Source organism: Coregonus lavaretus (genome assembly GCF_964263955.1).
Source record: "Coregonus lavaretus genome assembly, chromosome: 15".
Classification (NCBI taxonomy): Eukaryota; Metazoa; Chordata; class Actinopteri; order Salmoniformes; family Salmonidae; genus Coregonus; species Coregonus lavaretus.
This window is the reverse complement of record NC_140002.1, coordinates 19,310,758-19,323,297: the sequence shown is the minus strand read 5'-3', so window position 1 is coordinate 19,323,297 and position 12,540 is coordinate 19,310,758. Positions and strand designations below refer to the sequence as shown.

General features: G+C 39.4%; 1 protein-coding gene across 2 annotated transcripts in view; it reads right to left on the bottom strand.

The window, feature by feature from the left end:
• The window catches only part of LOC311142743 (zinc finger and BTB domain-containing protein 16-A), a 188,276-nt gene extending 176,651 nt beyond the window's left edge, over window positions 1-11,625 (bottom strand). For both annotated transcript variants that reach the window (XM_084178403.1, XM_084178404.1), the window contains exons 1-2: window positions 11,536-11,625; window positions 4,420-5,768 (exon numbers count right to left, since the gene is read on the bottom strand). In XM_084178403.1, coding sequence (XP_084034529.1) covers window positions 4,420-5,669 — 1,250 coding nt within the window. In that variant the 5' untranslated portion in view covers window positions 5,670-5,768; window positions 11,536-11,625. The remainder of the gene's footprint in view (window positions 1-4,419; window positions 5,769-11,535) is intronic.
• Window positions 11,626-12,540: the final 915 nt, after the last annotated feature.

Genomic DNA, 12,540 nt, shown 5'->3' with positions numbered 1-12,540 from the left:
TGATGAGGACATTTATTTTATTTTATCCATTTTAGAATAAGGCTGTAACGTAACAAAATGTGGAATGCACTGTATAGCCATTGATTCATCAGTAATATAAGCCTCAGGAGCTAAATTCAACTGTCTTACCCCATCACAACCCAAAACATGAGCTTGTTATACTCTATTGTTTGTATTTTTTTAAATCAAATCGTAAACAAACACTGTTTAGCTTCAAATAAAAATGTAATTTGTAATATGCCAGGTTGGGTGGAGGCTGTGAATGGTGTCGTTTAAGTTAAGTTAGAAACATTTCCATAAAAGTGCCTTGGGTGAACTGGAAGTGTTGTTTAAGTTAGACATTATCCAGTTCAACCAAGATGGTTTTCTGGAAATGGTGTCGTTCAGTTAGATACATTATATTCCAGAGTTTTATGCACAATGTAATAATAAATAAGAAGTTGGATGGGTCCACAGTTCTGCAGTGTACTGACTCCTGTCTAGCAGAGATCACCTGCTGATCTTATTTATTTTCACAGAGTAGCACTGGGCCTAAATAAGCCTAGTCTAAATACAACCATCGATTTGTAAGGGCATGCCTTTCTAGGCCAACCATTGATGTTTTAGTTGTTAAAGGATGGCCACATCAAATGATGTGAGAGCTTTAGGCTGTATGTTTAAAAATGAAAAGTCACTCCACTGGAATGTCATGTGAGCGTTACACAGAAATCACATGCTGTGAAGAAATGGGGTAAACAGTCGCCGCCGAACTAGGGACCCCACAGCTCCCAATTCAACCACTGAAAACACAGGAAGTTGTACAAGATCGGGTTACCGAGTACAACAAGCATGAGTCATCTTGATTTTGGAATCTTTAAAATGTAATCCAACTCTTTTCAGTTGCATAAAAGCTTGGACCTCCACACATGACCTAGGACCTGTAAACTCATCCGGGGCGCCCCCTCCCCTCCCACTCCTTGTCTCGCTATAATCTTAAACAACTGGAAATGTGAGCTCTCAATCAATGCTGACACACTGAGTCAATCCCAAATTCCAACTCCTACAAGCTTCATGGGGTGTTGGGCTGTGTGAGTGTCAGGCCATTAGCAGAAACAGATTGTCAGAGTGTTTCTTATGGCCTATTTCCCAACTTTAGACAAACTAGTACAGTTCCTTGACAGTTTTGGAAGTTGCGCAAATATTTCTCATGTGCAGACAACAGCATGCTGCGCAGTCTACAACAGGAGTTAAACAGCAGTGTACGCCTGCCGTGGATTTACTCGCTGTACCCCCTCTTTTGCAGCCTTCCATCCACACTACGACTACCCCGGCCTCCAGCTATGCTGACGAGAAGCAGAGGCCAGCCGAGCGGCCCAAAGGTTAGGCTGCAGAGGGCAGGGCCTGGGTCCTGTGCACAGCCCTCATTTCCTGGCCTGGACAGTCTGCTCCACTCATAAAGCTAATAATGCCCTCCTTGTCCCCCAGGTGGCTGGGGTCCCCGGTCTGGGACACTCCATCACTGGCCACACCGCGGGGTTCGGGGGGGGCTGCTTACCATTAGCCGACCCCCTTCGCCAGGTGCAACTAATAGGCTCAGCCAGCGCCGCGGCAGGACGGCTCGGTAGTCACCCGGACAGGCCTGGAAGTCATCAGGGGAGAGAACCTCTGACTCGGTCGCCAACAATAGACTACTGCTTTTGTTTCAGAGAGCGATCGACAACACCTTAGCTGTTGAGTTTGTAAATGTTGTATTGATATGATAGCCTACATGAAACTTAAAATCATATGAATGCAGATATTCAAGTGTCATGTAGTAGCAGAAACAAGTGAGCAGTAGCCTGGTGGCATTGCAATACAACTGCCTTAAAATGCCTACATTATTGACTTTAGTACACAAGAAAGTAACTCCTACCCAATTCTGGGTGGAAAATTGACAAGCATAACATCCAATGCAAATGCCAGCAGTATAATGGAAAATACAATTACTTATTCCCATAAAGAAATATATATATATATATATATATATATATATATATATATATATATATATATATATATATATATATATATATATATATATATATATTACCCAAAAATAAACAATGAATTGATAAATTTCCAGTAAAAGGCATATTAAAATTGGTTAAACTCTTCTCAGCAATGTATCAAAGCAGGTGATAGACCACAAGAAGCTAATTTCACATTTACTTGACATGTATTAATTAAAATAAATGTATTTAATCAGGCTTAAATTTGTTGCATCAGAATTTTAATATATATCTTTGAGGTAAAATCTTAAAACATTCGAATTAAAATCAAGGATACTAGCCAAATAGTAATCTAGCTTGTTAGCTAGCTACAGTGCCTTCAGAAAATATTCACACCCCTTGACTTTTTCCACATTATGTTGTGTTACAGGCCTACACACAATACCTCTAATGTCAAAGTGGAATTATGTTTTCAGATATTTTTACAAATGAATTACAAATGAAAAGCTGGAATGGCTTGGTCAATAAGTATTCAACCCCTTTGTTATGGCAAGCCTAAATAAGTTCAGGACTAAAAATGTGCTTAACATGTCACATAATAAGTTGAATGGACTCACTCTGTGTGCAATAATAATAATAATAGCGTTTAACATGATTTTTGAATGACTACATCATCTCTGTACCCCACACATACAGATAATTGTAAGGTCCCGCAGTCGAGCAGTGCATTTCAAACACAGATTCAACCACAAAGACCAGGGAGGTTTTCCAATGCCTCACAAAGAAGGACAACTATTGGCAGATGGGTAAAAAAAAAGCAGACATTGAATTTGTCTTTGAGCATGCTGAAGTTATTAATTACACTTTGGATGCTGTATCAATACACCCAGTCATTACAAAGATACAGGCGCCCTTCCTAACTCAGTTGCGGGAGAGGAAGGAAACCACAGGGATTTCTCCAAGAGGCCAATTGTGACTTTAAAACAGTTACAGAGTTTAATGGCTGTGATAGGAGAAAACTGAGGATGATGGATCAACAACATTGTCATTTAGGTTAGTATTGTGGAGTAACTACAAAGTGAGAAGAAAGAAGCATGTCCAAAATATAAATATTCCAAAACATGCATCTTGTTTGCAACAAAGTACTAAAGTAAAAGTGCAAAAAAATGAACTTTATGTCCTCAATACAAACCGTTATGTTTTGGACAAATCCAACACAACATCACAGAGTACCACTCATATTTTCAAGCAAGGTGGTTGCTGCATCATGTTATGGGTATGCTTGTCATCGGCAAGGACTAGGGCGTTTTTTAGGATAAAAAGAAACAAAAAACCTGGTTCAGCCTGCTTTCCAACAGGCACTGGGAGGCAAATTCACCTTTCAGCAGGACAATAACCTAAAATACAAGGCCAAATATATACTGGAGTTGCTTACCAAGATGACATTGAATGTTCCTGAGTGGCTTAGTTACAGTTTTGACTTAAATTAGCTTGAAAATCTATGGCGAGACTTGAAAATGGCTGTCTAGCAATGATCAACAGCCAACTTTTAAAAGAATCATGTGCAAATATTGTAGAATCCAGGTGTACAATTCTGGGTAAGTCTTAGAGACTTACCCAGAAAGACTCTCAGCTGTAATCGCAGCCAAAGGTGATTTTAACGTGTATTGACTCAGTGGTGTGAAAGATTTCTGTATTTAATTTTCAATACATTGGCAGAAATGTCTAAAAACATGTTTTCACTTTGTCATTATTGTATGTAAATGGGTGAGAAATGTTTTTATTTAATACATTTTCAATTCAGGTTTTAACACAACAAACTGTGGAATAAGTCAAGGGGTGTGAATGCATTCTGAAGTATACTGAACAAAAATATAAACGCAACATGCAACAATTTCAAAGATTTAACTGAGTTACAGTTCATAAAGGAAATCAGTCAATTGAAAGAAAGTCATTAGGCCCTAATCTATTGATTTCACATGACTGGGCAGCTTCTAGATATGCCACACCTGTCAGGTGGATGGATTATCTTGGCAAAGGAGAAATGCTCACTAACAGGGAAGTAAACAAATTTGTGCACAAAATGTGAGAGCAATATGCTTGTTGTGCATATGGAACATTTCAGGGAAAAAAAAATTCAGCTCATGAAATATGAGACCAACACTGTTGCATTTATATTTTTGTTCAAAAACACCAACATATTTGAGGTAAAAAAGACCTCACCACAACTTTTGATAGCTAGATTCCAGAATTATGAAAGGTTGAAAAATGTAGGCCTAGATTATATATTCGTATATCAGTACACTTACATTAAGTTATTTTATGCAGATTTGACTTATAATAGCATTTTAACATCGATTTAAAGAAAGAAAGATTTTGGCAAAGATCAATACGTTTTCAAATATTAATGGAACCAACCCAGTGACATGAAGTAAAACAAAGTTGAGCTTACCTGTGTTGCTCCACAGCTTCGTTGTCTGGTAGCTCTGCGCCACACACGTTGCAGCGTTCATGCTGGTTCCTGCCGTCTGGCTTCATACCGGCAGCCAGCTCCCCCAACTTGTTGAAGAACTCCCTCTGGATGAAGCTCTGGGGCAGAAGTCCCCCATAGGCACTGAAGTCCATGGACATGGCCAGGGCAGGGGACATATGGAGAGAAGAGGCCATGGAGGCCGGCATGGATAGCATGGCCTCATTTTTATGATTGGGAGGCAGAGAGTACAAGGAGGCCAGGTGTTTCTCGGTCATGCCTGTCATACCCGCCATGGCTTCCAGACCCATTTGGCCGCCATCTGCTTGGGGGTCGCCCATGCCATCCTCCCGGACGTAGTGCAGCTCGCGGGCGCTCGTGATCACGCTGCTCCTGGTTGGGGTCCCGGGGCCGTCACGGTTCTTGTCCAACTCGCCGCTCCTTTCGCAATTGCTGGAGGCGCTGGACTCCATGGTTCTGGGGCTCTCGTGGCCTCCGCCTTCGTCCACTTGCATCATCTCCGTCTTGATCTCGGTCATCAATTGGTGGTGGGAGTTGCCATGAGTCAGGTGCTCACCCCCAAAGCCCTGCTGCAGGAGGGACTGGCCTATGCTCATCAGGCTGTCCACGGCAGCTTTGGTTGGGCTCATGGTGGAGAGCCCGAAGGATGTGGAGACGGAGGGGCTCTGGTCCACCATGCTGGCCAGGGCCGAGGCTTGTTGGGCGGCTGAATGGTAACTCCCCTCCATGGAATGCTTCTTGGCGTTCTTCCCTCCTTGCCTGCCCTTGCGCTCATCGTCTTCCTCTGTGCCCCCATCGTTCATGTTGACCTCTGTGTCGTTGTCGTCCGAGGACTGGATGGTCTCCAGGATCTTGAGGCATTGCTCCTCCAGGTACTCGATTTCTAGGATCTCTGCTGCGTACAGTAGGTCGTCCAGGTCTTCCACTTTGGCCTGGAGTGTGGCAGTGTAGGCATACTCCAGGATCTGCTGGAAGGTCTTTGGTGAAAGAAAGTCCAGGGTGTAATGCTGGCTGTTGCGGTGAAACAGGATCTCAAACATCTTGCTGGTGCAGGCCATTACAGTCCGGTGAGCATGGAACTCCTGGCTGTCCACCATGATGATCACGTCGCAGAGGGTTCCTGCCAGACGCATCTGGTTGGCCTTCTGCAGCAGGGCCGTGGGGTGGTTGGGGTTCTGGAGCTGGATCATACCAATTTTAGTCAAATCCATAACTTCGCTGAGATCTGCCAGGCCAACTCATGAGGCTTGCTTTCACTCCTCAGCAGTTTGTTCACTTACCAGTATCTTTGTAAACAAGATAAAGTCAATCTGGAGAGAATGGATAGAGAAAAAGATAAAGCACAGAATATTTTTGGAATATACAGTACTTTAAAAATATATGAAAATAATTGTTGAATTCTTAACTAGATACCATAATAAGTCCAATAAACTTTAAATAACTGTTGTAGATTACACAGATCAATATATAAACCTACGCTTTATATAAAAAAATCCAAACATAGTTCTGCAGTGTTTAGTTAAAATAATAAATTGCTGTTGTATTAATTACTGCAGTTTATTATAAAAGCCATTTCAAACCATAATTGTTATTTGGCTTTGTTATCATCATGTATTTCAATTAGATAAAGATCAGCAATTTATCCTTATTTTCTGGGCATTTTAAATTCAATTGTTCTCATCTCTCATCCAAATAGGCTATACAATAACACAGGACACTTCATAAAAAGAAGAAAAAATGTCTATGACCATGACATTGAGCTGTTCTTTACATAATAAATACAACTATGGACACAACCCTGCTGGGATTGTAAAAATGTCATGCAAAAACTGAGTGAACATAGAGCAAATTATCAATAGATAAATAACAGAAGTCAAAAGCCAAGCAGACCCAATAACCTACTCTGAATACACGGATGTTCCTCATTAAAGTAACTTACAAATATATTAAAAAATATATATATTTTCCCCTGCAATTTATAATTATTTGACAGGTGGAAGCACATTAACAGCAACAAATAAGGACCCTTGAAAACCTTGCAACACCCTAGTCTTTGTTAGAATGCGTTGGTGCTTGGTTCACAAAGACCATCAACACCCATTCTGAAATGAAATGGCATCTTATTCAGTATTCTCATCACAGAGAGGAGCAGTGAGCCGAGGAGGGAGGGAGCTGCGAGCGGATGCCAGGAATAGTTGAAACAGAGGATGTCACAAAAGCACAAACACCATGCAACACCAACAAGATTATATTACATGTACATTCGCCAAAAGTGCAGGCTTGTACAAGGACAGAATAGTTTCCATTACTGCTTTTACTTGGCTCAGAAGATTGAGATCAGATGCATGCTACAGGCGGGAAGTAGGCTAAGCTATTTGATCAATGACTTGAATACACGTTGGCCCTGTAACAATGCCTTCAGAAAGTATTCACATCACTTGACTTTTTCCACATTTTTTGGAGTTACAAAGTGGGATTAAAATGGATTAGCCTTTTTTTGTCAACAATCTACACAAAAATACTCTAGTGTCAAAGTGGAAGACAAATTCTAACATTTGTAAAAAAATAAATATATATATATATATATATATGGAAAATAAAACACTAATATATCTTGATTAGATAAGTATTCAACCCCCTGAGTCAATACATGTTATTATCACTTTTGGCAGTGATTACAGCTGTGAGTATTTCTGGATAAGTCTAAGAGCTTTGCACACCTGGATTGTGCAAGATTTGCCTATTATTATTTTTCAATTCTTCAAGCTCTGTCAAATTGCTAGACAACCATTTTCCGGTCTTGCCATAGATTTTCAAGCAGATTTAAGTCAGAACTAACTCGGCCACTCAGGATCATTCACTAGCTACGTACGTTTCCATTACCTTTTCCAGTGATTGTTCGTTGACATTTAGAACGTTTGCATAGAAAATAGATGCCACAATTGCCTGCAAGGGTGTGTTTACAATTAACTATCGTGTCGATGAAAACAGCTGGATGTAATGACGTCACACCTTAAAAATGTAAAAACTTGAAAAAACCTAGTGTCAAATCAAAATGTAGTGCTGAAGCGTTTCCATTACCCATTCAGGCAAATTGCGCATTAATAAATTGGCGACAGCCTGTATGCCCTCCCACCTATCAATTTCATCTCTCAGGTAGCCCGCTAAAGCCAGCATATATAGAATGCAATAATTGACACATTTTTGCCATATTCTAATAATTATCATGTGCCAACATATCGCCACGGTCTGTGCCATGGCAAAACTTGCACTCCTGTAGATCTGAAATAATTGGATGGGGAAACTTGCTAGCCAACCAGAAAAGCAAGGCGAAGCAATTCAGCCATTTTTGAAAGTCAGGACAATCCTTGTCTTGCAAAGAAAATATTTTATAGTTGAAAAAATTTATTTCGCAAGACGTAGGCATTTAGAATGAAATGTGGAGCTTTATAGTTATGCGGTGAAATCACGTGCACCGCATACCTTCAAAATGATTCCGCAATCATCATTTATTGTAAAAACCTTGTTTCCTTCATCATTTGCTGCAATAAAGAAAATTTGACAAAATGAAAATCCAACCATTGAACGGATAAACATTTTGTTGATCTTTAGATGTCTCCTATCTGCCGTTTCCATTACATATGTAGATTATTTATTTTTTTGCAACATTACTTTTGTCAAATAAACGGAAACCTGCCTACTGTCTTCTTGGTAATCCACTCGTGTATAGTTGGCCTTGTGTTTTAGGTTATTGTCCTGCTGAAAGAAGAATTGATCTCCCAGTGTCTGGTGGAAAGTAGACTGAACCAGATTTTCTTCTAGGATTTTGCCTGTGCATAGCACCATTCCGTTTCTTTTTTATCCTGAAAAACTCTGCAGTCCTTAATGATTACAATAACATGATGCAGCCACCACAATGCTTGAAAATATGGAGAGTGGTACTCAGTAATGTGTTGTATTGGATTAGCCCCAAACATAACATTTTGTATTCAAATGTTTTACATTAGTGCCTTGTTGCAAACAGGATGCATGTTTTGGAATATTTTTATTCTGTACAGGGTTCCTTCTTTTCACTGTCAATTAAGTTAGTATTGTGGAGTAACTACAATGTTGTTGATCCATCCTCAGTTTTCTCCTATCACAGCCATTGAACTCTAACTGTTTTAAAGTCACCATTGGCCTCATGGTGAAATCCCTGAGCGGTTTCCTTCCTCTCCGGCAACTGCGTTAGGCAGGACGCCTGTACCTTTGTAGTGACTGGGTGTATTGATACACCACCCAAAGTGTAATTAATAACTTCACCATGCTCAAAGGGATATTCAATGTCTGCTTTTTTTATTTTCACCCATCTGCCAATAGGTGCCCTTCTTTGTGAGGCATTGGAAAACCTCCCTGGTCTTTGTGGTTGAATCTGTGTTTGAAATTCTCTGCTCGACTGAGGGACCTTACAGATAATTGTATGTGTGGGGCACAGAGATGAGGTAGTCATTCAAAAATCATGTTAAACACTATTATTGAACACAGAGTGAGTCCATGCAACTTATTATGCGACTTGTTGAGCACATTTTCACTCCTGATCTTATTTAGGCTTGCCATGACAAAGGGGTTGAATACTTATCGACACAAGACATTTCAGCTTTTCATTTTTTATTAATTTGTAATAATTTGAAAAACATAATTCCACTTTGACATGATGTGTGTTTGTCAGTGATAAAACATCTCAATTTAATCCATTTAAAATTCTGGCTGTAACAACAAAATATGGAAAAAGTCAAAGGGTAGGAATACTTTCTTAAGGCACTGTACATATCATTGCCCACACTCACAAAAGATTAGACCACAATAATAATAACCTATTACTTAATAATACTAAATGATCATAATATATTCCTCACTGTTATTGTTATCATTATTAAAATGTAAGTGTTATGTAAGTAGCCTTTTACAATTAATATTATATATATATATATATATATATATATATATAATTATTTTTGGCAAATAATGTTATAATTTGACATATATTCCATTATAAATCAGGAATCATAAAAAGGTAGGCTACATATATTTAAATGTTCCCAGAAAAAAGATCGATAGATTAAAGAGCAGATGAAAAAATATTAATTTATGCCTTAATTTTGCATCCACATTTCCTAAACAGTTATACTAGGTTAACAATACCTAGGCTCATCAGAGTGGCCCTCAAAAAAAAGTCAACAGTTGGTAGTCATCAGATATATTGTAGAGGAGTTAATCAAGGCTGTATAAATCTGGTATTGATGCGACTGTACATAAGTGGTGGACGTCCTCCAACAAATGACAACGTGGCGGGGTAAAAAAAAACAAAAAAACATTTTCTTTATGATACAGATACCAATTTAGCTCTAATTTATGACCCAGTAAATTTGACAAATTCAGGTAGGTCCCCCCTGTTTCGTTCCCTTTGTTCTGTTTGTTTCCATGTGTTTCTTAAATGGTAAACGGTTTCCGTTGCAAGACGTAATGAATACACCCCTGATGTGATTGGTCAAAAGACCAATTAGTGGAAAAAGAATTGCGCTGCCTGTGTAAACCATATGAAACAATCGAAAGTTACTTAATGAGGATAGGTAATGTAAAGCCAACAAAACGTATTCATTAAGCCGACTCTGTTGGAAAACGTTTCTTAAACGGAAGCAAACAGAACAAAACGGAGAGGGACCAACCTGAATTTGTCCAACTCGTTTTAGTTGGCAACGTTCCGTTTTGCAACTGTTTGGACTAATGATTACACCCCAGGTTTGAGACAGTGCGTTAATGTCACCAAATAATTTAACGCAGTCGCGTGACACGTGCAGAAGACACCATTCGAAGGGTGAATTATTATTTTCAGTCAATATACTCTATTGAGCGCATATCAACGCCAACATAATGCAATCAGATCAAGAATCCTCTAACGACCAACTGTAGCCAGTCAGCTGTCTGTCCAAGGCGCGCATCTCTTTAACGTAGTCTATATTCAAATGAGTCCTGATGTTTAAAGCCGAGACAATAAAAACCTTTGCTCGTGTAAATTGTGTCCAGACATTTTGCTCAAGAACAAACAGTGCTCACTTATCACAGAAGAGTCTACTAAAGTACATACGGGCGAATGAGACCCAAATACATGATCTCAGCGGGGACTGGTTGCAACAATGATTACATTCACTAGCTTGCTATTCTGATTAACACACAGGTGCAATCGTCTGAAGTGATATCATTGCAGCTTGATAGCATTTTAATTGGACATGTCTTCATGCTCGAGCTTGGAAGAGCGATATAACCCATATCGATAGCAATTCAATTCGCCATTCCATCTATAAAAACAATTCTACTAAATCATATTTGCATCAAGCGGAGGCAATGTGATTAAGAATCGAGGAATTAGCACCAGTCCACCAGTTAACTATGCGGGTCCCTAGTGTACATTGTAGCCTACATCAGCGAAGATAGATGGACACAGCTCAGACTATTGCCTCTGTGTTCTTGATGATTTGTGATCACGTCTGCACGAGCACCTCAAGTGCGTCATTATTCGCTTTTTAACTTCCAGGAAAATAACAACGGCATGAGGTATCAGCATATACTGTATTCTCATTTCAACAGGAAAACACTATTTTCAGAATAAACCACATGGAAGAACGTCACACTGTCTGGTTCGCAATGTAGCCTAAACCCAGACCGTACGTTCTCTTGCTGCGATCTCCAGAATACGTTAACAGACGGTTACGTCAACCAAACATATTTACATGCCCAATGTTAAGTGTTTATGTTAACTTAAACACCTTACATCGGCTCAAACTTTTGGCTTTATTTGACACCCAAACACTTGCAATTCAAAACACTTCAGCGCACACAGAAATTGATATTTAAACTTTGCTTGCCACATTGTAGCGCCGCAACTCGCTATAGACTACTGTAACTTGATGTGGGTTGAAGTGAGGATAACAAACATACTATTAAAGCATTCACAATGCGAGAGTACACAGGCAAACAACAACTGTAAGCATGCAGAAAAGCGGGTCTGTCACTGTAACACGCACCCATATCAGTACTCACTTAAGTTGCACGTTTTGATTCCGAATGTGTTGTTATTGGGCTACAGCATAGTAACGCGGTTCACAGTACCCGCTCTCACACGCACTAACTCCTCTCTTCTTTCGGGTTAGCAAATCAAGACAACGGTGACGTCAACGCACCGAGTCACTCCATGCAAACACTGCGAAAGTGAGACACCTAGGGGGCTGCCGAATGTTTAAAGAGATTATCTGATACTTTTGTATACTTTTTTGCTAGAAATTCTGTAAGTAACACTCACAATCCAAAAGTGGTCCCTGAAAATTGCATGTTAATGTGCGCCTCCGACATTTGCACAAGTGTCCCAAAGCTGAGGGAGTGAAAATTATCGAGGGTGTAGGGGCTAATTAGACCCTCAGATAGCCACTACTACCGAGCCAGCAAGGCTACAGGCTTCAGAACAACCCGAAACATACTGTGATATGTTTGTAGTTCGCACAATTTCATACAAAACAATGGAGAATTGCGCCTAATTATATGCCACGTGTATTTTTTTATGTCTGATTTCGAGAATCAAATCAAATTATATTTGTCACATACACGTGTTTAGCAGATGTTATTGCAGGTGTAGCGAAATGCTTGTGCTTCTAGCTCCGACAGTGCAGTAATATCTAACAAGTAATATCTAACAATTTCATAACATATACCCAATACACACAAATCTATGTAAGGAATGGAATTTAAGAATATATACATATATGGACAAGCAATGACAGAGCAGCATGGACTAAGATACAGTAGAATATTATACAATACAGTACATACATATGAGATGAGTAGTGCAAGATATGTAAACATTATTCAAGTGACTAGTGTTCCATTTCTTAAAGTGGCCAGTGATTTCAATAGGCAGCAGTAGCCTCTAATTGACACATGTAACAGATCAAATATCTCCCAAATTAAATGTTTAATTGTTACTGAGGTTTATATCTTGTAAAACAAGGGGGGGGATTTGTTAATTACAATATCATGTTTGTTTTATTATTT